General features: G+C 48.4%; 1 protein-coding gene across 2 annotated transcripts in view; it reads left to right on the plus strand.

Annotated features, from left to right (window-relative positions):
* The first annotated feature begins 2,169 nt into the window (after positions 1-2,169).
* Positions 2,170-26,824, plus strand: part of PLAT (plasminogen activator, tissue type) — a 32,546-nt gene continuing 7,891 nt past the window's right edge. The window contains exons 1-7 of one of the 2 annotated variants that reach the window (XM_055349196.2): positions 2,170-2,432; positions 16,672-16,769; positions 18,471-18,513; positions 20,840-20,977; positions 21,896-22,006; positions 22,292-22,466; positions 24,737-24,828. In XM_055349196.2, coding sequence (XP_055205171.1) covers positions 16,698-16,769; positions 18,471-18,513; positions 20,840-20,977; positions 21,896-22,006; positions 22,292-22,466; positions 24,737-24,828 — 631 coding nt within the window. In that variant the 5' untranslated portion in view covers positions 2,170-2,432; positions 16,672-16,697. The remainder of the gene's footprint in view (positions 2,433-16,671; positions 16,770-18,470; positions 18,514-20,839; positions 20,978-21,895; positions 22,007-22,291; positions 22,467-24,736; positions 24,829-26,824) is intronic. The other variant, XM_055349197.2, reaches the window with a different exon arrangement.

Raw genomic sequence — 26,824 nt, forward strand, 5'->3', positions numbered from 1 at the left:
GCAATTCCCCGTCCAGTTTCCCTGTGCCCGCTTTGTCTCCGTGTTATCTAGGCCTGGATTTATTTCTCTTTTTTGAAAATGAAGGGCTTTGATGAAATGTTCACAGGATGTGAGGTCACCAAGATTTTTTTCCTTTTTTTCTGTTCTTTTCCTTTCCTCGAAGTGATCCCTTGACTAAAATCAAGGCTCCCATTGTCACCTTATCAGCCTGCCCATGCCTAATTCTGCATTCTCAGGCTTCCCCAAAATCTGTCCGAGGGAAACCAATCTCAATTCAGAAGGAACACAGAGGCCCCAGTTTCTAGGGCTGCAGGATATTGCTGGGTCTTAATCATTCGGGTGTAGTTCAGCAAAGCTCAGGGCCCCTGCTAATGATCTGCAAACCCTCTCCTCTCAGTCTCCCATTGTTTAGGCCCTATTTATAAGTCAGTGCATGTGGTTGTTCACTTTCTGTTTCTGAGTTATTTCAGTTAGGATAATGGTCTCCAGTTTCATCCATGTTGCTCCAAAAGACAGACTTCATTGTTTTTTACGGCTTTGTCGTATTCCTCGGTGTATATGTGCATTTTCTTTATCCAGTCCTCCACTGATGGACACTTAGGTTAATTCTGTGCCTTTGCTATTGTGAATTGTGCTGTTGTGAATTGTGTGTGATAAACGTATGAGTGCAGGTGTCTTTTTGATGTAATGATTTCTTTTTCTTTGAACAGATACCCAGTAGTGGGATTGCCGGGTCAAATGGATGTTCTATTTTTAGTTTGGGAAATCTCCATATTGTTTTCCATAGAGGTTCAGGATCCAGGATTTAAGTGCAACCATTCAGTGGAAAACCATCCTCTCAAGAGTTCAAATGAGAGTCCTCATGACCAGCACTCCCTGCTGAACGGCAATGCCCCACCCCCCAAAAAAGCCTCCATCCTCACCATCTTAGACCACATTGCAGGAAAGCAGCCCCATGCCCACCAGACAGGCCCACAGCTGCTGCCGCTCATGGGAGGTCTACCTCCCGTGCTCAGCAGGCAACCCACCCCAGTGCCCCTTTTCTACAATGACCATCAGCAGGGCTGCAGCTTGATAAAAATGTGGAAAAACAGTTTGAAAGCAATGTGAAAAGCAGTTAGGTGCCTTTCAACTTCAAACTCAGCACTCATGGTTTGACAAATATGAGTATATTTACGATCAGAATGTATGAAATCTGGCCTCTCCTGAATAGTCGGTCATCCCACAATTTCCTCTGCCAAACTTCTCTTCCCTCCCTGCGTTCTTTCTTTCACCTCTCTCTCATTTTTACAAGGTCTTGTCTCAGCCAGACATGAACCAATGATGATAGATGCTCCTGCTGAGCCCTGTGACGTGCCAGGGCCCTGACATGCGTGGCTTCTCTCTGATCCTCACATGAACTGCAGATGCAAAAGCCAGAGCTCAGCATAGTTGAAAATCTTGACTGAGGTCATATCCCAGTTACTGGCGCAGCCGGATTTAAACCTAAGACTTTCCCCTACACGACAGGGCTTTTATTTCTCAGTCATCTGAAAAGGTGTCAGCAAGGGAAATGGCTTGTCTATTTCCAGGGGCATTTTACAAGCAAATACTGAAAGGCTTCGGTGGGCTTAAGGGCTGATGGCTTTGATCGAATTTCAGGCATGTTGGCCCCAAGGCCCTGTGTATATTCCCTGGGCCCACTCAAGGGGATGCTGGAGCCGGAAAGTCCCCGGAGGCCACCTACTGCAGCCCTGCACTTTACAAAGAAGAGAAAGGTTCTCCCTAAAATTACAGAGCTGGGCCCAAGATGCCTACCAGAGCAAACCCCCATGGGGGCACCTCCTACCGCAGGTGAGCCCAAGGCTGGTCCTGCCTTCTCAGTGGCTACCCCGCTGAGCTCCCGCCACCACACAAAGTGTTCCAATCCTTGTGCATCCTCCAGTCCTTTTAACCTCTCATGTCCTGAGAGGCCAGAGCTACAGCCACAGATTCCATAAGACACCCCACTCCCAGCCCCAACCTGGTGCCTTTAGAATTATAAATACTTCTTGTCATCACAGGGTCCTGAAAGTCCCTTTTAAACCTGGGACACTAGGACTCTAAAGAAAGATGATTCTTAAGGTCCCATCCCACTTCCAAATTCCTGCGATTCAATGACATCACGGCTGTGAATAATCAGCCTGGCCTGAAGCCAGGATGGGCTGTGCTGCTTCCACCGTGAACTTCCTCCCCCTGCTTTATAAAAACAGGCCCGCCTCAGCTCCCTCAGGGCCCTGTCCACTGAGCATCCTCCCGCCACACAGAAACCCGCCCAGCCGGGGCCACCGACCCCACCCCCTGCCTGGAAACTTAAAGGAGGCCGGAGCTGTGGGGAGCTCAGAGCTGAGATCCTACAGGAGTCCAGGGCTGGAGAGAAAACCTCTGCGAGGAAAGGCAAGGAGCAAGCCGTGGTAGGTCGGGTTTCTGTGCCTTGGGGTCTGTCTCCTCTTCTTTCTCTTAAAAGTCTTTCCAGCAAGCTGAGCCGGTGAAGGAATGCTTTAACCAAGGGACCAACTTTGTAATTCAGGCAACTAGAGGATCCGCTAGAATTCGCTCCAGAGGAGAGATGTCTGTTTGCATTTGCATGTGATTGGGGTAGGCTGGAGTGTTTTGGAGGGGAGAGGGAGTCAGGGAAAGGGAGACTAGGGAGGTTGCATTCATTGGAGAAGCCTCTGCTGACAGAGTAAAGGGGAAAGTGAAAAGAACGATACAGAAAAGCCCCAAATAGCCTATGGGAGTACCTCAAGACGAGCAAGCAATAAAAGGAAAATTGACTGCCTTGGGACACGTGCCTGTGACAGCTGGGAGAGCCCTCTGGGTCCCCTAGTTTCCTCCCTACCCCGACGAACCCCCAGGAAGGAACTGAGGCTGTGGATGGGGCAGAGGGGGACTTACTTCCAGAGCACTATTTGCTAGGTGCTGGGAGAGAGAAGCAGGTGGCTTTCACACCCCACATTACCCCGTGGGATAGAGAAATGCCTCTGATCTCCTCCCTAGGTGCCACCCCCACGAGTCTCCACAGGTCAGTTTGGCCCTCTGGCTTTTTGCCCAGGGTGCATCAGTCAAGTGTGCAGTCCTCCTTAAAGGACATTTTAATTACAGGGGAAAAAACTGACATTAATGTCTTTTATTCCTAAAGCACTCTGCAGGAAGCTTGTGGGGTTCTCCAGATTTTCACTGTTATTATCTTTATTTTCTTAACCTCACAGGGAGGGAGAGAGGAAGGGAGGGAGGGAAGACGAAAACACGCCGAGGTCCCAGGTAACTAATGACAAACTCAAGCTCAAAGAAGTGTGGTAACAAGGGTGCGTTTGGTGGCCAATTGGGAATAATATGGTGGTCTCCTATAGCCGCTTGATGACAGAAAAAATGTCGTGTGTGTGTGTATGCGTGTGCATTGCAGTCCCAGGAAGTGGTCTTGCAAATACCATTGTCAGGTGGAGTCCCCTCAAAGGTGACTTCGTAGCAGTACTTGCTGTGGCAAGAACGCTCATTCTGGGATCTAGAATCAATCCATGACGGTCAGCATGAGCTGCTGGGTGCGTGCTTCCTGTGCAGGCAGAGTCGGACTCCAGCACTGGCAGGGACACCGTGAGTATTGAGATATGAATAGCTCCATCCTGCCCACCCATTTATTCCACCTAAAATGTTCTCAAAGATGCCAGCCTCCAAGCTCTGGATCAAATGATAAAGCCCCAGATCAAAATCTCAGGAGCAAATGAAAGCTGCCGTTGTCTCCAAAGTGCTCCTTCTCTGCCCGACTCCCCAAGACCAGCTCGGTTTATTTCACAATGACTCGCATGGGATTCTCCCAGTGTCTGCGGCTCCCCCTGCTTCATCACAGGCCTGGGACAGTCCAGGCAGCCAGGGAATAGCTGGGAATAGCAGTTCCCCTTTGTTGGTTTTTGAGTTCACTGAGGCTTTGATTTCCCCCAGGGCCTGACGTTGCTGAGCAGAGCCAGCGGCCAGTAGATTTCAAAGGATTCCAAAAAACAGCCCAGGCACTCCTTTGTGAACCCAAAAGTATCTGAGACAGGTCTGTCAATTTAGAAAGTTTATTTTGCCAGTGTTAAGAACACACACGTGACACGGCCTCTGGAGATCCTGAGGACATATGTCCAAGGTGGCCAAGGTGCGGCTTGGTTTCATACATTTCAGGGAGACATGAGACATTAATCAATGTATATAAGATGTGCACCGGTTCGGTCTGGAAAGGCAGGACAACTCGAAGTAGGGGCTTCCAGGTCATAGGTAGATAAAAGAAGGCTTCGTTCTTCTGAGTCTTTGTCAGCCTTTCACTGAATACACAATTTACATGTGAGAGGGGGGCAGAGGAAGAGTCACTTATGCCTTAGTTGGCTCAGTGAATCTACTTTTTTTTTTTTGAGACGGAGTTTCACTCTTTTTGCCCAGGCTAGAGTGCAATGGCATGATCCCGGCTACTGCAACCTTCACCTCCCAGGTTCAAGTGATTCTCCTGCCTCAGCCTTCTGAGTAACTGGGATTACAGGCACCTGCCACCACACCTGGCTAATTTTTGTATTTTTAGTAGAGACAGGGTTTCACCATGTTGGCCAAACTGGTCTTGAACTCATGACCTCAGGTGATCCACCCACCTCGGCCCCCCGAAGTGCTGGGATTACAGGCATGAGCCACCATGCCTGGCCTGAATCTTCATTTTTACAAAAACAATAGGGCAGAGGAAGCAATCAGATATGCGTTTGTCTCAGGTGAGCAGAGGGATGACTTTGAGTTCTGTCCTTTGTCCTGTACCCATTTGCATTGCCAAGGTGAAGTTCAGCAGAACTGTTTTAGGGTAAAGATCTTGAAGTCCACAAGGAGTTTCCTTGTGGGTAAATTGTGAGGGAGGTATGTAGCTTTTTATCTTTGTAGCTGTCTTATGTAGGAATAAAATGGGAGGCAGGTTTGCCTCATGCAGTTCCCAGCTTGGCTTTTCCCTTTGGCTTAGTGATTTGGGGGTCTTGAGATTTATTTTCCTTTCATACTTTGGTAGTGTCACTTGAAGCCACCACGCCCGGCTAATTTTAGTATTTTTAGTAGAGACAGAGTTTCACCATTTTGATCAGGCTGGTCTCGAACTCCTGACCTCATGATCTGCCCTCCTCCTCCAAAGTGCTGGGATTACAGGCATGAGCCACCATGCCCAGCCAATTTTTCTTTTCTTTTTTTTTTTTTTTTTGAGATGGAGTCTCACTTTTTCACCAGGCTGGGGTGCAGTGGCACAATCTTGGCTCACTGCAACCTCCACCTCCCAGGTTCAAGCGATTCTCCTGCCTCAGTCTCCCAGATAGCTGGGATTACAGGCGCCCACCATCACGCCCAGCTAAGTTTTCACCATGTTGGCCAGGCTGGTCTTGAACACCTGACCTCAAGTGATCTGCCCGCCTTGGCCTCGCAAAGTATTGGGATTACAGGCGTGAGCCACCATGCCCAGACAGGTTTTTCTTTGATTATTTGGCATTATGCATCTGCAGTCTCAGAATAAATTTTTTACTTTCTCTGAGTGATTTTCGCTTCTGCTTTGATGAGATTGTTGGGACGGACAATAAGGGACCAGTGCATTCTGCTCATTCCTTCTTGGGGCCATTTCTTTTGTATATACGGGAGAAAATTTTTGTCTATAGTGTCAGGCTATAAAACTCGTCCTAGTCAAGCAGCTCACAAAACCATATGGTGGGTCTCACATCAAACCAGGTAAAAGAGTGAGGATGATTTAGACTCAAAGAAAATTAGAGCTAGAAAGAAATTTAAAGCTCATCCACCCTGCTCCAACCCTAAGTCAAGCCACATGGTCTTCCGATAGTGGCTCAGTTTTCTACTTACATATAAAGACAGCACATTCTCTTAGCAATATGTGTTTGTATATATGTGTGTATGTGTGTGTGTGTGTGTGTGTATATATATATATTTAGAGACAAGGTCTGACTCCATCACCCAGGCTGGAGTGCAGCAGTGTGATCATAGGTCACTGAACCTTCAAACTCCTGGGCTCAAGTGATCCTCCATCTCAGCCTCCCAAGTAGCTAGGACTACAGGGGCATGCTGCCATATCCAGCTAATTATAAAATTTTTTTGTAGAAGCAGGGTTTTGCTTTGTTGCCCAGGCTGGTCTCAAACTCCTGGCCTCAAGCAACCCTCTTGCCATGGCCTCACAAAATGCTGGGATTACAGGCAAGAGCCACTGTGCCCAGTCCCTCTTAGTGATATTTTGCATATTGTATACTCAAAAAATATTTTCTATGTATGCCACTTGGGAAACTTCTATAGAATGGGATAGAGGGACAGATAAACCCAATTCCTGATCCACTCAAAAATAACACCTGTGACAGAGTGAAGATGAAACAGGTGCTGGGCACACAGCAAGTGTTTTAGAAACATTTTTGAACTCAACTTTGCCTGAGTTGTGGTGCTGATCATGACTGCCAGGAAATGCTAGCCAGCTGTTCTTCCTATACAAGTATATGACTGGGTGTCTGCAGCAGCTGCCCGGCTGTGAATTGCACACACCAATGGCCAAGACCCAGCAGCGACTTGGCTAACAGGCCCAGCCGATGTGCATGGGTGACCACGCGATGCTCCTGACACACGCACTGGTGGCTTAGGGAAGTTTTTTTGAGGATTGATCAGAAGATCTGATTCCACCTGGAGCCTCTGAAGTGATCACTTCCGGGTTAGGCTGAACCCAGATACCAGGAGACCTGTGTATTGAGAGCCTTTTGTATTTATTATGTAGTCACAAATATTCCATTAACATACAGCTAGGCATTAGAGAATCCATGCTGGACTCCTACAAAGGCCCCAAGATCCTTAGAACACTCAGAGATTCCAAAGCACACGTCCTCCCAGGACACCCTGGCAGGAGAGCCTGGGGGCGACTGTCACCTTTGCCTGCTGTTGGGAGCTGTGCTGATGGGTAGGGGGCTCTGTGCTTGCTGTGGCCCAGACCCAAGCCGTGGGGATGTGCTCTGTCTGGAGCAGACCCCTTCACTGTCTGCCTAACTCCTTCGTGTGTTTCCGGAACAGCTTCTGTGTTATGCATTCCAGAAAGCCTGCCTGACCACCCCCACCTGAACAAGCCTGGGATGGACAACCTCCTCCGCATTCCACTCCAAGCCCACCCCCGTCCCCACCCTGCTGCGTGGTATGGCACTGCTCTGCTGTACCCTGAGTGTCTAGTTATTCATCAGGCCCCTTCATAACTATGAGCTCTTTCAGGATAAGAGCTGTGTCTTTGCATCGCCAGAGCCTGTGCCAGGGCACGGCTGGTGCTCCATACACGTTGATGGTGAATATATAGCATGGGTAGATCATTGTCTGTGAATGCTTAACAGAGAAGCAGCTCATGTGGGTGCTTGAGGGCTGGGGGGGGCAGGGTGGGGGTCTGGTAGGCCCTGGGAGGAGGACATCCCTGCAGCTTCTCCAGCCCCATAGATGGGACTCTTGATGTGGGCAGTTTTTATTTCAGCTGAGTCTCCAGAATGCAGGGGACAGGGACTGGGAGGGGATGCTAAACCCGGTAACCCAGTATGGATGAGCTAACAGAGGCAGGGCACACAACTCCTGCCTGTAATCCCAGCACTTTGGGAGCCCGAGGTGGGCGGGTTGCTTGAGCCAAGGAGTTTGAAACCAGCCTGGGTCTTGAACATAGCGAAGACTCTGTCTCTACAAAAAAAAAAAAAAAAAAAAAAATTAGCCGGACATGGTGGCACGCACCTGTAGTCCCAGCTACTTGAGAAGCTGAGGTGAGAGGATCACTTGAGCCAGGGAGGTTGAAACTGCAGTGAGCTGTGATCACGCCACTGCACTCCAGTCTGGGTGACTGGGCGAGACCCTGTCTCAAAACAGATAAATAAGAAAGAGAGACTACTGGTCAACTTGATTTCTGCTGTTTATTCTCTTTCTGTCATGTTCACCAAAAAGAGAAACCTGTTGTATTTTATCTTGTAGCAAGAGCCAGTGTCTAACACCTGGGCTACTGAGAGAAAGCGAAGGGTTTTTTTCTGGGAAGCTCCAATTTCCTTATTTCTCTCACGTGATGCCTCTGACTTTCATAGTGTGGCTTGGTCAGATGGGCCTTATCAATAGAGATGGCCTGATGTCCCAGCTGTCTCAGCTGCTAGTTCCGGCTTCTGCTGGGAGTCCACAGTGGTCTCTGCATGCATGGTGTGGGAAAGGCAAATAAAAAAGCAGATTAAAAACCAGATTAAATCACCCTGTATTCAGGAAATAATGGCTCCTGTTGATACTGTTCTGCGAACACAGATGAAGGCACAAAATTCTACATCAATTGCAGAGAATTGGTTATAGGCTAACACAGGTGGTCGGATGATCTAGGAAGCAGGATTCAGTATTAACGGGGATCCATGAGGACCCCATGAAGCGTGGCATCTCTTCTGCGTCGGCAGCTTCAAGTTGTTCCAGGCAGAAGCGGGAAGCCTCAGTGCTTTTGTTGAGGAAGGATGTTCATGACAGTAGGTGCAGGTCGCTCCTGCCGTGCACCCAGGTGTGGGGGAAGGACTTTCCTGCTTCTTTTCCAATTACCTTACAATTCAGCAAGACGGAAATGATTAGCCCATGACAAAAACCAGGAAACAGGCTCAGAGAGAGTGAGTTGCCCACACAGAATGTGTGCTGTAAATGCAGTTAGATTTCCAGGTTGAGAATCCAGTGACCACACCCCTTCTTTGTGGCATTCTGCTGTCGTATACCAAGTGGAACACATTAAGAACATTATGGCCAGGCATGTTGGCTCACGCCTGTAATCCTAGCACTTTGGGAGGCCAAGGTGGACAGATCACCTGAGGTTGGGAGTTCGAGACCAGCCTGGCCAGCATGCCGAAACCCCGTCTCTACTAAAAATACAAAAATTAGCCAGGCATGGTGGCACACACTTGTAATCCGAGCTACTCGGGAGGCTGAAGAAGGAGAATCGCTTAAACCCAGGAGGCGGAGGTTGCAGTGAGCTGATATTGCACCGTTGCAATCCAGCCTGGGTAACAGAGTGAAACTCCATCTCAAAAAAAAAAAAAGTTACAATTGGGTGTCACATAGGCAGTGAGGAGTAGTGGAAAGAGTGTTAGATTTGGGGTAAGAGAACTGTGTCTCCTGGGCTTGAGTCCTGATGCCAACTCTCACAAGATGTGTCACCGTACAGCACAACGCTTATACTTTTTTTTTTTTTTTTGAGACAGGATCTTGCTCTGTCTCAAGCTGGAGTGCAGTGGTATGATCACAGCTCACTGCAGCCTCAAACTCCCAGGCTCAGGCCATCCTCCCACCTCAGCCTCCCAAGTAGCTGGGACTACAGGCATGTACCACCATGCCCCAGTAATTTTTTGTATTTTTTTGTTGAGATGGGGTTTTGCCATGTTACCCAGGGAGGTCTCAAACTCCAAGGATCAAGCCACCCACCCTCCTTGGCCTCCCAAAGTGTTGGGATTACAGATGTGAGCCACCACACCTTGCAAATTTTTGTATTTTTTGTACAGACGAGGGTCTCCCTATGTTGCCGAGGCTGATCTTGAACTCCTGGGCTCAAAGATCCACCCTCCTCAGCCTCCCAAAGTGTTGGGATTACAGACGTGAGCCACTGCTCTCAGCCCCTTACACTTTTTTGAAGTTCAGTTCTCCCATCTGTAAAAACGAGGTAATAATATTGCCTCAAATGACTTAATGGATGTGAAAGGGTTTAGTAAACTCTGTGCCTGGAAAGGTAGAAGCTACTCAAATATCTGTTGAGTGAGTGGCATTCATCCATGTGTACATTTCTCAGGCAACAATAATGTCACTTTCACCTAAGGCCAGTAAAATGTGGGTAAAGTCATATAATGATACAATGAAAGTTTCTGATCAGTATTTCCTAATTCAAGTGTGTTGAAATGTGGAGTTGGGCTGGAGAATTGTCAAATCATTGCGTATTTAATTACCTTGTAGTGATGTTTGCTTTAGGGAGTGGAAGGAACATGAGGAACGAACGACCTTCATCACGGAAGATGACACTCGTTTAGATTCACTTCAGATTTCAGGGCTTGTTTAGATGCAGACTTTGCGGGTAACATTTTACTGCACTGACTGATTTAGTTTTCACCAGGTGGTCCTTGTGTTTGCTTCAGAAGGATCTAAGTGTATTAGGACAGGGTTTCTTCTGTTTTGATTGTGGGAGGAGGCGGGATAGACTTCTGTTTTCCTAGACCCACAACCAACGTTCCCCACTCCTCCAAATAACCAGGATTACCGGGCAGAGGGTGGAGCATTGAGGAGATGACAGCTGGACATGCCTGCTGTAGCTTTTTCTGAGTTTAATTCCATATAGCTTAGACACAGGCCATATGCCTACATTTGGAAGATGTTTTGGAGAAAATTCTGCTCTGATGGGTGGGAGGCAGGGTGTGCCAGGAAAATATTCTATTCTTTTGAAGACATGGGGTCTTGCTATGTTGCCTAGGCTGGTCTTGAACTCCTCGCCTCAAGTGATGCTCCTGCCTCAGCCTCCTGAGTAGCTAGGACTACAGGTGCAAACCACCACACCCAGCTCTGAGAGGATGCTATACTCTTCACTTCATTGGAATTGGTGAAATTAGATAAGAAACAGACTCTTCCTCTCTTCTCGCCTAGTTATAAACAGTTCTGTTAAGAGAGGGAAAATAACCATTTAGCCTATAGAAAATCACCTTTTCGAAAAGTTAAGAATTACTTATGTGATGGTAGTTTTTGAAAGTGGTTTTTATTCTGAGATCATGGCCTCTGTACTATGCAGGGCCTGGAGAAGTGGGATGAGAGCTACCAGGCTCAAAGCTCCTGTCCCGAACAAAGGGTTGCTTTCGTGGGAGCACGCCACCCTTTCCAAGGCTAGTTCCTCTCCCAGCATCTCACTTCAGCTCTCGTCCTGCTCTAGAAACGTGCCTTTGCTGGTCCAAGGAATCCTGGCCATTTCTTTTCTTAATTGTTGGTAATCATCTGGGCTATGGTGGTTGTGGCGGGGGTGGCAGTGGAGAGTGTGTTGTTTTAAATCCATGAGTCATTTTAGGGTATTGGTACTCTTGAAGACTGACTTTCTCTTGCTCAGGTTTTCAGAGAGACCTTTCGCTAAGCAACAATAACCTAAGAATCTCCTTGACCAAAGATAAATGTAGCAAACTTTGCACATGGTGCAACATTTGATAATAGTATCAATTTACGTTTGTCTTTCCCTTGCAATTTCCCTCCTCCTCTAGCTTGCTCATGTTTCTGCCTTCTTCTTGCTGGCAAGAGTACAGACTATAACTCTCCAGTTCACTAACATCTGGAGCTACTGCACTGTTTGCAATTTGATTGATTGACTACATGTGTACAGTTCCTTTATTGCAAGTCACTTTTCTGTATAATCTTTTTTGAGACGAAGTCCTGCTCTGTCGCCCAGGCTGCAGTGGCGCAATCTTGGCTCACTGCAACTTCCGCCTCCCGGGTTCAAGCGATTCTCCTGCCTCAGCCTCCCGAGTAGCTGGGATTACAGGCGCCTGCCACCATGCCCAGCTAATTTTTTTGTATTTTTAGTAGAGATGGGGTTTCACTATGTTGGCCAGGCTTGTTTTGAACTCCTGACCTCAAGAGCTCTGCCAGCCTTGGCCTCCCAAAGTGCTGGGATTACAGGTGTGAGCCACTGTGCCTGGCCATATAATCTATTTTTTAAGTGTTTTTATATTAAAATAAACAGAGACAGAGTCTCACTGTGTTGCCCAGGCTGATCTCGAACTCCTGGGTTCAAGTGATCCTCCCACCCTGGCCTCCCAAAGTGCTGGGGTTACAGGCGTGAACCACCTCATGTGGCCTCGCTTTCCTATATAATTGAAACAATAGAACTATAGTGCCATTTGTAAGAGTTTCCCAGTTTATACTGCATGTGACACTCCCCATATCGCTTGTTCTTACAACAGAACAGAAACCGCAGGATGTCAGCACCGGAGGCAACCTTGGAGCATCCAGCCCACTTGGTTTTGCATTGCTGGCAGGAGATTTTATGTCTCAAGATATAGATGCTTTTTGGAAGGACAGCATATTAATTATTTTTCAGTCATTTTTACCTTATGTGAACAAGCTGATTAGTTCCTTTCCTAGGAGCTGGTTTTTATGGAGGGAAGATGGGGCTGGTAGAGGCAGATAGAGGGGGATGTAATACACAGGCACTGAGACAGCACCCCACTGACTTTCCTCTGTCCCTCCTCCAGCTGGCCTCCTCCTTTCCAGGGGCTGTGCCCAATCCAGAATCAGTTACTCACTGGTACCCATCGACCATCATTTCCCCATGTGGCCACCATAGAAATGAACACCACCTTTCTGGTTGGCATGATCATCAATTTCTCAGCCAAAACGGTATGCATCCTTGGCTCTGGGAAACAGTACATCTCCCAGGAAAGTGAGCTTACAGCACGGTACCCCACTTCCTGGTTACCAGACTATTGTTCCCGTTTTCCCCAAGAACAGTCATCATTCACAGGTTGCTTGGCAGGCCCGGGAACAGAGTCACTCTGGTTGCTACAGCCAACAGACCAAACACGGCTTCCAGGCAGAAAGGTCAGAGCTGCTCTGCAGGATGCACATGCAGGTTGGAAGCAGACAGGGCTGGCCGAGCACAGATATGCTGGCTGTGTCCTACACACAGGTGCCTACACACACATCCTTCAGATCTGGGCTGCACTCTATCAGCCAACCCACGGACTCTGTTTTTTCTAATTTGCACAGATTCTTTGTCAACCTGCCATGCCCTGAGACTGTTGAACTTCATCCAACAGAGAGGGTGCCTTTTGCAAATCTGCAAAAATCAACTTTGTGTGCTAGGGTGGCCTGACAGGGCTAGGCCTTGGGGTCTTGGGGACCAGCATTCCACCTCTCCTCTCATACAGTGATTCTGGATTCCAGCCCAGCAAAAGTCAGCCAACCTTGGGGCCTTCCTTTCTTTCATCCTTTCTTTTTTTTTCCTTTTCTATCTTTCTGTGCCTCCCTTCCTACCCCTTTCCTTCCTTCTTCTCATTTGCCTGTTTTTTTTTTCAGTTCTTTGATGATCCTGAGAAGCTACTAAATATAGCAAAAGGGAGATAACACAGAACAAAATTAGAAGTCTTTCTATTTATAAAAATGAGCCTCTTCCATCCCTTCCGCCAATGTCATCTCTCACCTGGGTCTCGCCAGAGCACTCATGGACCTTCCTTTGGTGAGGCCCAAAGTCCATCCCAGCCACGCCCTGCGGTCCCGAGTCTGAGTCCATTGTTCTGGCTTTCACTCTGCTCTGCATCCCGTCACTGCCCCCAGACCTCGACGCCCACCTCTTCAGCGAAGGCGAAACAAGGACTCATTTTTCCTCCCTCTCTTCTCTCTTTCTTGTTTTCAGACTGCACTGTTTTTCTGCTGGCCGGATGACTCATTTCTTTGTCATCTCTTACCCCACTTGGCCTTTTCAGCTGCTCGAATCGCCTCTGTGTGATGCAGACAGAGCTATCGCCCTGCTGGGGTGAGATTCACTTGCATTGAATCAGCTCAAGGTGCAGGAAGGTCCAGGGAAGCCAAGGAAGAGAAGAGACAAGTCTCCAACTCTCTCAGGAGCAAAGACAAAAATATGCTCCTGCTCTCTTATCTCTTATTCAGACTGTTCAGTTGCAAAAGGGTTGAACATGATGCAGCGGGTGGTATGTGTGGACCAGCCCTAGGTCGTGCTCCTCCTCCATCTGGTCCCCCCACCCCTAGTTATCCAGAAAGGGGGATGTTCCTAGGCAATGCCAACGTGTCCATGCTGCACTCTTCACATTGCAGTTTCCCGGCATCTGGGATTGCATTCCGTTTGGAAGGACTTTGAGTTCTTGAAATAAAGAAGTAACTTGGTGGGCATCTGGAAAAAACACCCAAACTGTATCCCAGGCTGGAGTGCAGGAGCCTATCGAGAGGGCTGGGTGGTGTGGACAGCACGATGAAGAAGGTCAAGTTCCTTGTACTCACTCGTTTGCTGTTTCATTCACAATTCCTGTGAGGCGGGAGCTCTCATCAACCTTGGGTCTTGCTTAAGATTAAGGAGTGGGGCAACCTAGAAATACATGAACATCAAGGAGAAATGGGGAGGGAGTTTCACATGAGCTATTTTTACAAGATTAAGTAATGGGATAAAATTTAAAAGGGGAATTTAAGAGGAATTTTGGGAAGTTTTGAGAAACAGGAAATTTGAGGAAAGCTGAGAAAGAGAAGATCTGGAGTAAGTCTCCGTGATGAGAAGATTCCACCCCGCACTCCTGTTCTGGGTAGCCTCGGCTCCTGACTCCCTTTCTTCTGAAACTGCCTGGAGCCAGGGAGTAGCACAGCTGCTTCCTCCCGGGGAGAAAGGGACACCCAAAGAGCGCACTCCAGGGAGACCTTGGGCACTGTGGGCTCAAAGGCTGGAGATGGCACTTCTGTTCCCTCCTGATGGGACAGGTGCGGGGACGCTGAGAGGATGCCAGGCTGGCGAGCCTCCCTCTGAGCTGTGTTTTCTCATTGGAATTGCTGTACCCGGAGCCTCCTGCAGGCCTCCCTCGCCCTCTCCCTAAGCCCCTCTGCCTGACACAGGAGCCCGGGGAGAATCTGTCAGGCATGAAATGTAGCGAGGCAAGGAGGGTGATCAGCACCTCCCACGGGGGAGTTCGTTTCGAAGTAACAATCAAAGATCCAGAGCCGGACCCAGGCAGCAAGGCAAGGCCTGGAAGCCCCTGTGCCTCCAGGCCCCTAGGACGCTCGGGGGAGGGGGAGGGGGAGGGTGGGACCTGAAGTTGTTGTGACCGAAGGGAAATGAGTCAGGGAAAGAAATGCCATGCTTTAATTTTTGTGGATGAAGGAGGGAACAGGCCGCCAGACCACAAAATAACACCCGGCCGACTAACCTACTTTTAGCTGCCGAGGGCAGGATCACAGAGGAGAGGCAGATGGAAACTGGGGCTCTGGGGTCCAGGAAGATCTGAGTCTTCCGACCAAACATCATTTGCCTCCCCTCCTTCTTGCAAATATGCACATTGCCGGATCTGCTGCAGTCTATGAAAAAGGAGACAGATGTTCTGGCAGAGCGGTGGGGGGGGCGGTGGGGGTGGAGGTTGGGTTGGGGGGCCTCTGCTTTGCGGGGAGAACCTCAGGCAGGGGAGTAGGCTCCATCCTGCGTGGAGGAACCAGAGCAGTCTAAGGCAGGCTGGCTCTATGATGTGCTGGCAATAAAATCCCAATGGCTTCCGCTGCAGAAGTCCAAGAGGACATGACTGCGGCTCCATCTAGTCAAGCCCAGGGCAGGAATTCCCTTCCAGGAAACCAAGCCAGAGCGCTGTGGTCTCTGGGCTGCCAAGATGTCTCAGAAATGGTCTAGCCCTTCAGCCCACAGAAATCTCTGGGCAAAATTATCTCCCAGCATTGACAGACAAATGGATAAACAAAATGTGTTCTATCCCACAGTGGAGTATTATTCAGCTTTAAAAAGGAAGGAAAAATGCTGGGCACGGTGGCTCACGCCTGATCCCAGCACTTTGGGAGGCTGAGGAAGGAGGATCATTTGTGCCCAGGAGTTCGAGACTAGCCTGGACAACATAGAGAAACCTTGTCTCTACACACACACACACACACACACTCTCTCTCTCTCTCTCTCTCTCTCTCTCTCTCTTAGCCAGGCACAGTGGCACATGCCTGAAGTCCCAGCTCTGGGAAGCTGAGGCAGGAGGATCTCTTGAGCCTGGTGGGTCAAGGCTGCAGTGAACTGTGTTCATGCCACCACTGCACTCCAGTCTGGATGACAGAGCCAGAACTTGTTTCAAAAAAAAAAAAGAAAGAGAAAGGAAAAAGAAAAAAAAGGCAGCAGGGCGCGGTGGCTGACGCCTGTAATCCCACCACTTTGGGAGGCCAAGGCGAGCAGATCACGAGGTCAGGAGATTGGGACCATCCTGGCTAACACGGTGAAACCCCGTCTCTACTAAAAATACAAAAATTAGCCAGGCATGGTGGCAGGCACCTGTAGTCCCAGCTACTCAGGAGGCTGAGACAGGAGAATGGCATGAACCCAGGAGGTGGAGCTTGTAGTGAGCCGAGATCACACCACTGCACTCCAGCCTGGGCGACAGAGCGAGACTCCATCTTAAAAGAAAAAAAAAAAAAGGACATGCTACAGCATGGATGCACCTTGAAGACATTTGCAAAGTGAAACAAACCAGTCGCAAAAGAGGAAACACTGTCTGATTCCACTTCTAGGATGTATGTAGAGCAGTCAGGTTCATACAGACAGAAAGTAGCAGCGTGGCTGCTGGGGAAAAGGGGAATGGGGAGTTATTCTTTAATGGCTACACAGTTTCAGTTAGGGGTGATGGAGAAGTTCTGGAGATGGGCGGTGGTGACGGCTGGCCGCACAGCAATATGACGTGCTTAATGCCACTGAACTGTGCACTTAACATTGTTAAGGTGGTAAATTTTGTGTTATGTATATTTTGCAACAATAAAAAATACGTAGTTTCTAGAATCCTCTTCTAGATGCATGTCTGGCGTTTCTCCCGCGGGGCTGGCACTGGAGGAAGCCAGACAGGACAACATTGAGGCTTATCCTCCTCTGTTGCCATCATGGACCTCTCGCACCCCGTGATCAAGCTGTTTTTTCTCTCCTTACAGAATTTAAGGGACGCTGTGAAGCAATCATGGATGCAATGAAGAGAGGGCTCTGCTGTGTGCTGCTGCTGTGTGGAGCAGTCTTCGCTTCGCCCAGCCAGGTTGGTGTCCAGGATCCCTGTGTCCCGCCCCTCAAGGCTGCGATGCTTCCGGAGGCTCCAGGCGTCTGTGTCCATCTGGGCCACGGAGGTGGGAATGCTGTCAGGGAGCAGAGAGGCACAGGGACGAGGGGCTGGCATTGCTGTGGAGCACACAGCACACACTCCCTTCTGTACAGCAGACTCTGTATCTGGGGGCCCAGTGTGTAGCTGGGCCCTAGGCACTTATTTTGACCTGAGTAAGCAGAATTAACATTCCACTCCCTGCCTGTGACTGCCTTTTTTTGCAGCTGTTTTTAAAGAATGTATTCGAATTAATCCATAAAGTACAGTTGTCCCTCATATCTATGGGGTATTTATTCCAGGACCCCCAAGGATACCAAAATCCAGGGATACTCAAGTTCCTCATATAGAATGGTGTAGAGTTTGCATGTCCTATGCACACCCTCCTGTATACTTTAAATCATCTCTAAATTACTTATAATACCTAGTACAATGTTAATGCTATGTAAATGGTTGTTATAATGTATTTTTAAATTTGTGTTATTTTTATTGTTGTATTATTTATTTATATATTTTTTGGAAACAGGGTCTCACTCTGTCACCCAGGCTGGAGTGCAATGGCACAATCATAGCTCACTGCAGCACCAAACTCCTAGGCTTAAAACTTGGCTTCCCAAAACTCTGGGGTTACAGGTGTGAGCCACAAGCCCAGCTTATATTATTATTTTTTATTTTTCTGTTTTGGTTGAATCCACAGACATGGAACCTGCAGATATACAAAGTGGACTGTATTTATAAAAGACAATGCAGGACAGGGCACAGTGACTCACACCTGTAATCTCAGCACTTTGGGAGGCCGAGGTGGGAGGATCGCTTGAGCCCAGGAGTTGGAGACCAGTCTGGGCAATATAGTGAGATGCTGTCTCTACAAAAAATTTAAAAATTAGCCGGGTGTACTAGTATGCACCTGTGGTCCCAGCTACTCAGGAGGCTGAAGCGGGAGGATCGCTTAAGTTCAGGAGGTTGAGACTTCAGTGAGATACGATTGCGCCAATGCACTCCAGCCTGGGTGACAAACTGAGATCCTGTGTCAAAAAAAAAAAAAAAGAAAAAGAAAAAGGCAATGCAAGTGCCATGAGCCACAGCAGAGGCAAGCTGCCCTCATGGTGCCTACTCTCTAGCTGAGATGGAAGCGCTACACACACTCTCTGAAAATGCCTAGCAATAAAGGGCCTCACAGAAGTCCAAACTAACCACACCTCTCCCACAGGACACTACAGCGGGGAGAGCCAGGTGACCGCGTGGAGTAGACAGCCAGCTGCAACTCCATTGCCCAATATGGTGGCCACTTACCATGTGCAGCTGTTTAAATTTAAAATAATTAAAGTTAAAAATTGTTTCTCAGTCCCACTGGCCACATTCAAAGCACTCGGTGGCCCTGTGTGGCTTCTGTCATGGACAGCACAGACAGAAAACATTTCCACCATGCAGAAAGCTCTTCTGGACAGAGCCAGTCAGGAAGGAGAGGAAGAACTGGACTAGAAGGCAGGAGATGGACTTTCACTTGGGCCAGTTACCCGAGGGGGTCTCTGAGCAGGGGTATCTGGCCGGCAGGTTCGCATGGGCTTCTGGGTTGGCCGCCTTTACTCTTAGTACACCTGGCATGTGCTGATCCTTCCTCCACCTCTGGCTTCTTCGCAGGAAATCCATGCCCGATTCAGAAGAGGAGCCAGATCTTACCAAGGTCGGGTGAAGCTGAGGGGTGCATGGGGTCGTCAGGGAGGGAGGCAGGGCGGGGTGCACAGTGCATCACCTACCCACCACCTGCCTTCTCCCACCCACCACCTGCCTTCTCCCACCCACCACCTGCCTACGGTGTGACAGTGCCATTGCAGCATAATTCTACAGAGATGCCTGTGTCGGCACCATTCTCCCATCAGCTGCGGCCACTGGGCGGGTTCTGATTCTGAGGGGAGCAGAAACAGGTGTTCCCCGCCAAGGAGCCAGGCTGTCAGGGATCACAACCTAGCGGGGGCTGGGGGGGGGGGCGGCCACTGGCCCAAGGTCCTGGTTATACAGATCAGAAGGCAGAGCCCAGGAGAGAGCAAGTGGCTTGCCCAGGGTCACACAGCCGCCAACAGCAGGGCTAGGGCAGTCACGGCCGAGGCCAGCCCCATGCTCTGGGTCTCATCCTGGGCTGTGATCCCACCACAATGCACCGGCAGCTTTGGTAACAACATCCCTGTGTATCCATTTCCCTCTGTTGATCCAACCGGGATGTCCCAACTGGGATGTCCCACCCAGGCAACCCCTAGACATGGTGGGGTCTCTAAATCCACATCTAGAGTTGACTCTAGAAGGCTGAGGAATGCGAGGCCCAGCTTCAGGTCCAAAACTACCAACTTAGGCCCTCGATTTCCCTCCTTCACGACCCAGTTCCTTTGAGTCTGGAAGACTCTGCAATACCCTTTGTAAAGGTGTTAAAAAGGGTGACTCGCTCCCCAGAGTGAGTCACACCTGGACTCTTAATGCCTTCGTTGTTGGATGGCATCCTGCTTCCTACCAGGGTATCCTGGCCTCAGTGACCTCAGAAGCAGCAAGGGTCTGACTTACAGTGGGCACGTGCTACTTCTTTAATTAATTGAAAGTAAAGTTGTTGTTTTTTAAGTTGGCATTCTGGCTTGAAAACAGAAAGATGGCATGAAAATATTAATGGGAGTACTTCAACTATTTTCATTATGCCAAAAATACTTGGAGAAGTAGCACATTTTCTGCAAAGTCTAAAATGTCAATTTTCTTTGGGGCCAAAAATGCATCATTTCTGTGTGGTAATACTTATGTGGATAAAAAACTCTGGTAGACAGTTATGCATATATATATTTTTTGGTGAATTACAATGAGAAAAAGTCCAGGTGCAATGGCTCACATCTGTAACTCCAGCACTTTAGGAGGCGGATCCAGGAGGATGGCTTTAGCCCAGGAGTTCAAGACCAGCATGGGCAACATAGTGAGACCCCTCTGCCTCCCCCACCCCACCCCGCCTCTACAAAAAAATTTAAAAATTAGCTGGGTGTGGTGGTGTGCACTTGTAGTCCCAGCTACTTGGGAGGTTGACGCAGGAGGACTGCTTGAGCCTGGGAGGCAGAGGTTGTAGTGAGCCAAGACAGCACCACTGGACTCCAGCCTGGGTGACAGAGACCCTCGAAAAAAAGAAAAAGAGAAAGACAAGAAAAGAAAAAATTAGGCTGGGCACGGTGGCTCATGCCTGTAATCCCAGCACTTTGGGAGACCGAGGCGGGTGGATCACTTGAGATCACGAGTTCGAGACCAGCCTGTCCAATATGGTGAAACCCCATCTCTACCAAAAATACAAAAATTAGCCGGGCATGGTGTCGGGCACCTGTAATCCCAGCTACTCGGGAGGCTGAGGCAGGAGAATCACTTGAACCTAGGAGGTGGAGGTTGCAGTGAGCCAAGATTGTGCCACTTCACTCCAGCCTGGGCGACAGAGTGAGACTTTGTTTCAAAAATAATAATAATAAATAAATAATAAATAAATAAATCATATGAGAAGATACTCAATGGCACTCAGAAAAGAAATGCAAATTTATTTTATTTTATTTTGAGATGGAGTCTTGCTCTGTCGCCCAGGCTGGAGAGCAGTGGTACAATCTCGGCTCACTGCAACCCCCACTTCCTGGGTTCAAGCAATACTCCTGCCTCAGCCTCCTGAGTAGCTGGGATTACAGGCACCTGCCACCATGCCTGGCTAATTTTTGTATTTTTAGTAGAGATGGGGTTTCACCATGTTGGCCAGGCTGGTCTCGAACTCCTGACCTCAAGTGATTCGCCCACCTCGGCCACCCAAAGTGCTGGGATTACTGGCATCAGTCACCGTGTTTGGCCAGTATTCGTTATCTTGTTGTCTTCCAGTTGTGTCTCTTCAATAAGGGAGTATGCAATGGAGTCTATAGAAAGCAAGTGAGGGAGTTTTCTCAGTAGGTGCAAGGGTAGTGAAGCATTTCATTTTGAGTCATACTCTGATGAGGCTGGCCTGTCTTTTCTCATAGTGATCTGCAGAGATGAAAAAACGCAGATGATATACCAGCAACATCAGTCATGGCTGCGCCCTGTGCTCAGAAGCAACCGGGTGGAATATTGCTGGTGCAACAGTGGCAGGGCACAGTGCCACTCGGTGCCTGTCAAAAGTATGTACTGAGGCTGGGAGGTGGTGCATGCCTGTGATCCCAGCACTTTAGGAGGCCAAGGTGGGAGGGTCGCTGGAGCCCGGGAGTTCAAGACCAATCTGGGCAACATAGCAAGTCCCCTGTCTCTACAAAAAATAAAAAAAAATTAGCCAGACCTGGTATGTAGTCCCAACTACTTGGGAGGCTGAGGCAGAAGGATCACTTGAGCCCAGGAGTTGGAGGCTGCAGTAATCTACGATTGCGCCACTGCATTTCAACCTCGGCGACAGGGCAAGCCCTCACCTCTAAAACAAAACAAAACAACACAAACAAAAACAAAAACACAGAAAAGCCCAGTACAAATCGACTTCAAGCTGAGACTTCGAGTTCAGGGGTCCAGTCATGAGCCCTGTCTTTCATGGTCCCCGGAAAGTTCAAATCTTCAAAAGGAGCCTCCAGGCCTGTTCGGCCTTAGGCGGAGGTGAAGATACGAGCAGAAAAGGGAGCGAGACCAAGTGACCTTGGGCAAATGCCCACTTGCCTCAGTTTCCTCATCTGTAAAGAGGTGGGAATAACAGTACACACTTCATGGTTTGCTGTGAGGATTAAATTAGCTAATTTTTGTAGACTGTACAACAGCGCCTGGCACATAGAGCACATTCTTAATATTTTAACTCACATCATCCTTGGAGCTGCTTTGAAAGTACAGGGGACCCTTGAACAACACTTGTCTGACCTGCAGGGTCCACTTATGTATGGATTTTTTTCAACCAAAGGCAGGATGAAAACAGTATTTGTAGGATGCAGAACTGGTATACGCGTGTTCCACGCTGCAGGACGTGAGTGTGTGTGGATTGTGGTAGACAGGGCTCCTGGAACCATGGCCTGAGCACACAGAGGGAGGCTGTCATTAGGGGCTTCCTTGTTTATACTTGACAGGTTGCAGCGAGCCAAGGTGTTTCAACGGGGGCACCTGCCAGCAGGCCCTGTACTTCTCAGATTTCGTGTGCCAGTGCCCCGAAGGATTTGCTGGGAAGTGCTGTGAAATAGGTGAGTAGGTGAGAGCACGTGAAACGAGCTGAAATCCCAGGGCCAGGGAAGTGGGGCCAGGGATAGGGAAGGTGCTTCTGCCATGGGTCAGGAAGCACAGTGCCACACAGCAAGCAGAGCCTAGGTGTGACCCTGAATCCAGGCTGGCACCCTTGCCACCCAGCCTGTGGCTTCCGAGCCAGCCTGCATCAGACCTGGGGGAGGACAGGGCAGAGAGGGGAGCCTCCTGAGGGCTGAATGAAAGGGGACTCCCATGTGAGGCATCCATGCCCTGCTCTCCGTCAGATACCAGGGCCACCTGCTACGAGGACCAGGGCATCAGCTACAGGGGCACGTGGAGCACAGCGGAGAGTGGCGCCGAGTGCACCAACTGGAACAGCAGCGCGTTGGCCCAGAAGCCCTACAGCGGGCGGAGGCCAGACGCCATCAGGCTGGGCCTGGGGAACCACAACTACTGCAGGTGAGGGCACATCCCCAAGGAGGGATTCCCCCTGTGAGAAGCTGCTACGGCTGGGGAAAGATTCTGTCAGATCCGTCAGGGTTCTCCCAAGAAACATAACCAATACAGGATGGATGGATGGATAGATGATAGACAGATAATAGATGATAGGTGATAGATGATAGATTGATAGATGATAGATGATTGATAGGTGATAGATTAGATAAATAGATGATACATACATGATAGATAGATGATAAATAGATGATAGATGGATGACAGATAGGTAGATGGTAGGTGATAGATAGATGATAGATTGATAGATGATTGATAGATAAATTAGATAAATAGATGATAGATACATAGATGATAGATGGTAGATAGACAGATGATAGATGGATAGATGATAGATAGACGATAGGTGCTAGATGATAGATGATTAGAAAGATAAATAGATGATAGATACATAGATGATAGACAGATTGATAGATGACAGATGATTGATAGATGATAGATTAAATAGATGATACATAGATGATAGATAGATAATGATAAATAGATGATAGATGATAGATGATAGGTGATAGATAGATTGATAGATGATAGATGATTGATGATAGATTAGATAGATGATAGATACATAGGTGATAGATAGTAGATGTAAGATGATAGATGATAGATAGATAGATGATAGACAGATTGATAGATGATAGAGAGATAGAGATAGAGAAAGAGGAGAGAGAGATAGAGAGAGAGAGAGAATGTGTGTGAACCCAAAGTATCTGAGACGGGTCTCAATCGATTTAGAAAGTTGATTTTGCCAAGGTTAAGGACATCCCCGTGACACAGCCTCAGGAGGTCCTGAGGACATGTGCCCAAGGTGGTCAGGGCACAGCTTGCCTTTAGACGTTTTAGGGAGTCATGAGACATCAATCAACATGTGTGAGATGTACATCGGTTTGGTCTGGAAAGTTGGGATAACTCAAAGCAAGGGCTTCCAGGCCATAGGTAGATAAGAGACAAAAGGCTGTATTCTGAGTCCTTGATCAGCTTTTCACTGAACACACAATTGAGTCTGGCTCAGTTCATCTGCATTTTTACATAAAAAATAGGGCAGAGGAAGCAATCAGATATGCATTTGTCTCAGATGAGCAGAGGGATGATTTTCTGTCCTGCACCTGGGAAGATAAGCTATCCGTTTACAATGCCAAGGTGAAAGTCAACAGAACTGTTTTAGGGTAAAGATCTTTAGGCCTGCAAGGAATGTCCTTGTAGGGAATTAAAAAAAGAAAAAAACTTTGCAGCTATCTTATTGAGGAATAAATGAGAGGCAGGTTTGCCTGATGTAGTTCCCGGCTTGACATTTCCCTAGGCTCATGACGTTGGGGTCCTGAGATTTATTTTCCTTTCACACTAGATAGATAGACATTTATGTTAAGGAACTGGCTGACAGGATCATGGGGGCTGGCAAGTCTGAAACGTCTTGGTAAGCCAGGCTGGAAGTGCAGGCAGAAGCTGAGGCTGCTCTCTTAAGGCAGAATTTCTTATTCAGGAAACCTCATATTTGCTCTTAAGGCCTTTAAGTGATTGGACGAGGCCCAGCTACATTATCTAGGACAATTTCCTTTTCTAAAGTCAACTGGCTGTAGATATTAACCACATCTATAAAACACTTTCACAACTCCTAGATGAATGTTTGGTTAACTGACTGGGTGCTACAGCCTGGCCAAGTTGACATATAAGACTATTCCAGTCCACACCTTGTCAATTTGGCACCCATGTGCATCTCCTTAAACCATCCTTCACCTCCAAGTAAACACAGGAACAAAATCATACTCCTGCCTAACATGATAGAACTACCAGTGTACAACCAAAAACACACTCCCGGCTGGGCGTGGTGGCTCACGCCTGTAATCCCAGCACTCTGGGAAGCCAAAGCAGGTGGATCACCTGAGGTCAGGAGTTCAAGACCAGCCTGGCCAACATGGTGAAACCCTGTCTCTACTAAAAATACAAAAATTAGCCAGGCATGGTGGCAGCCACCTGTAATCCCAGCTACTCGGGAAGCTGAGGCTGAAGAATTGCCCAAATCCAGGAAACGGAGGTTGCAGTGAGAGGAGATGCGCCGCTGCGCTCCAGCCTGGGAGACACAGCGAGACTCTGTCAAAAAAAAAAAAAAAAAAAAAAAAGCACCCCCCATTCCTCCAGAAAAGGATACCAAAGTCCTTGGGTCCTAAAGGAGAGGCTTCACCTTTGACCTACCCTGGCCCTTCCCTTGGCTGATTTTTCAGAAACCCAGATCGAGACTCAAAGCCCTGGTGCTACGTCTTTAAGGCGGGGAAGTACAGCTCAGAGTTCTGCAGCACCCCCGCCTGCTCCGAGGGTAAGTGGCAGCCACCCCGCCTTTCCCTGAATGTCCCTGGGGGAGGAAAGTCCAGGAGGACAGGCCGACAGCCCTCCTGCACCTGAGGGGAGAAAGGGGGAGGCCAGGAGTGAGTTATTTTGGTTGCAGAGGGAAGAAAGACAGGACTTAGGTCTGTGCCTGGGCTTGGCCTCTGACTGGCTATTTGTCTGACCTGGAGCTGATCTCCTCACACTCTGACCCTCAATTTCCTCCTCTATGGAGGAGAGGATGGGGCTGAATCAGTGGTTTTCAGTCCTTTTGAGAATGAATGGAGATTCTCCCTTTTTTGATTAATGGGTGAATGGGGCTTTCTCTCTCTTTCGCTCCCTCTCAAACTTTTTAATGCAAAAAAAAAAAAAAAAGCCAACTTCCAAAATTGAAAAAAAATATATTAAGTTACAAGACCAGGCACAGTGGCTTATGCCTATAAACCCAGCACTCTGGGAGGCTGAGGTGGGCGGATCACCTGAGGTCAGGAGTTTGAGACCAGCCTGGCCAACATGGTGAAACCCTGTCTCTACTAAAAATACAAAAATTAGCCGGATATGGTGGCGGGCACCTGTAATCCCAGCTACTCAGGAGGCTGAGGCAGGAGAATTGCTTGAACCTGGGAGATGGAGGTTGCAGTGAGCCAAGATCATGCCACTGCACTCCAGCCTGGGTGATAGAACAAAAAACTGTTTCAAAAAAAAGAAAAAAATGAAATGCTAAGTTACAGAAAGGTACTATGAATTCAGTGGTGCTTTTACAAATCATTACGTTACTTATCACATTTATCACAGCACTATGAAAGATTTTTTTTAAGTTCTAAATATATATAGGGGCAGGTGCAGTGGCTCGTGTCTATAATCCCAGCACTTTGGGAGGCTGAGGCAGGAGAACTGCTTGAGCCCAGGAGTTTGAGACCAGCCTGGGCAACAAAGTGAGACTCCATCTCTACAAAAAATACAAAAATTAGTCAGGTGTGGTGGCTTGTGCCTATGGTCCCAGCTGCTTGGGAGGCTCAGGTGGGAGGATCGCTTGAGCCCAGGAGGTTGAGGCCACAGTGAGCAATGATTGTGCCACTGCACTCCAGCCTGGGTGACAGTGAGATCCTGCCTCAAAATAAATACATAAATGTGTGTGTGTGTGTATATATATGTAATACACATATATTAAATTTATATATGATATATATATAAACACACACCAGCTCTATGCATTCAGCACCCAGGTCCACGGGTGATGCCTGTGACTCTGAAGACTTTACGGTCACTCTACAGCATCCTCCCCATCCCCCGTGGTCTGGTCTAAATGAGGACTCGCAGATCTAGATAATCTTGAAAATCCCTTCCATTTATGGTATTTATGTATAGAGGTATGCTTTGTCAGTTTCAGGTGGGGAGAAAAAAATGGAAAAATGGGGGAAATAGATGAAAACAGGCAGCACTCTACGGCTCATACCCTCCTCCTTCCCAAGCCCATCATCAGATCCTCAGGATACTGGCAGACACAGTCCGAGAAATAACTCCCACCCCAGCCCCACTGAAGCACCTTGGTTCACTGCAGCCTGTTAAGTAACACAACGAAACCCCTACTGGCTTTCAAAGCAGCTTCAGAAACAGCCCCCACTCATGGAACGTAGCATCCTTCCTGCTGAACCTGAAGATGTCCCCAGACTCTCTCTCAACGTAGCAATCTAGGGAGCCACTTCTGGTGGAGATGAAACCCCCTTGCCATCTCTAAGTAAAAGGACTCAAAGAGGGGGAAAAAGGCTCAGGCCGGGCATGGTGGCTCACACCTGTACTTCCAGCACTTTGGGAGGCTGAGGCGGGCAGATCACCTGATGTCAGGAGTTCAAGACCAGCCTGGCCAACATGGTGAAACCCTGTCTCAACTAAAAATACAAAATTAGCCTAGCATGGTGGCGCATGCCTGTAACCCCACCTACTTGGGAGGCTGAGGTAGGAGAATCGCTTGAACCCGGGAGGTGGAG

This window comes from Gorilla gorilla, chromosome 7, assembly GCF_029281585.2.
Source record: "Gorilla gorilla gorilla isolate KB3781 chromosome 7, NHGRI_mGorGor1-v2.1_pri, whole genome shotgun sequence".
NCBI lineage: Eukaryota > Metazoa > Chordata > Mammalia > Primates > Hominidae > Gorilla > Gorilla gorilla.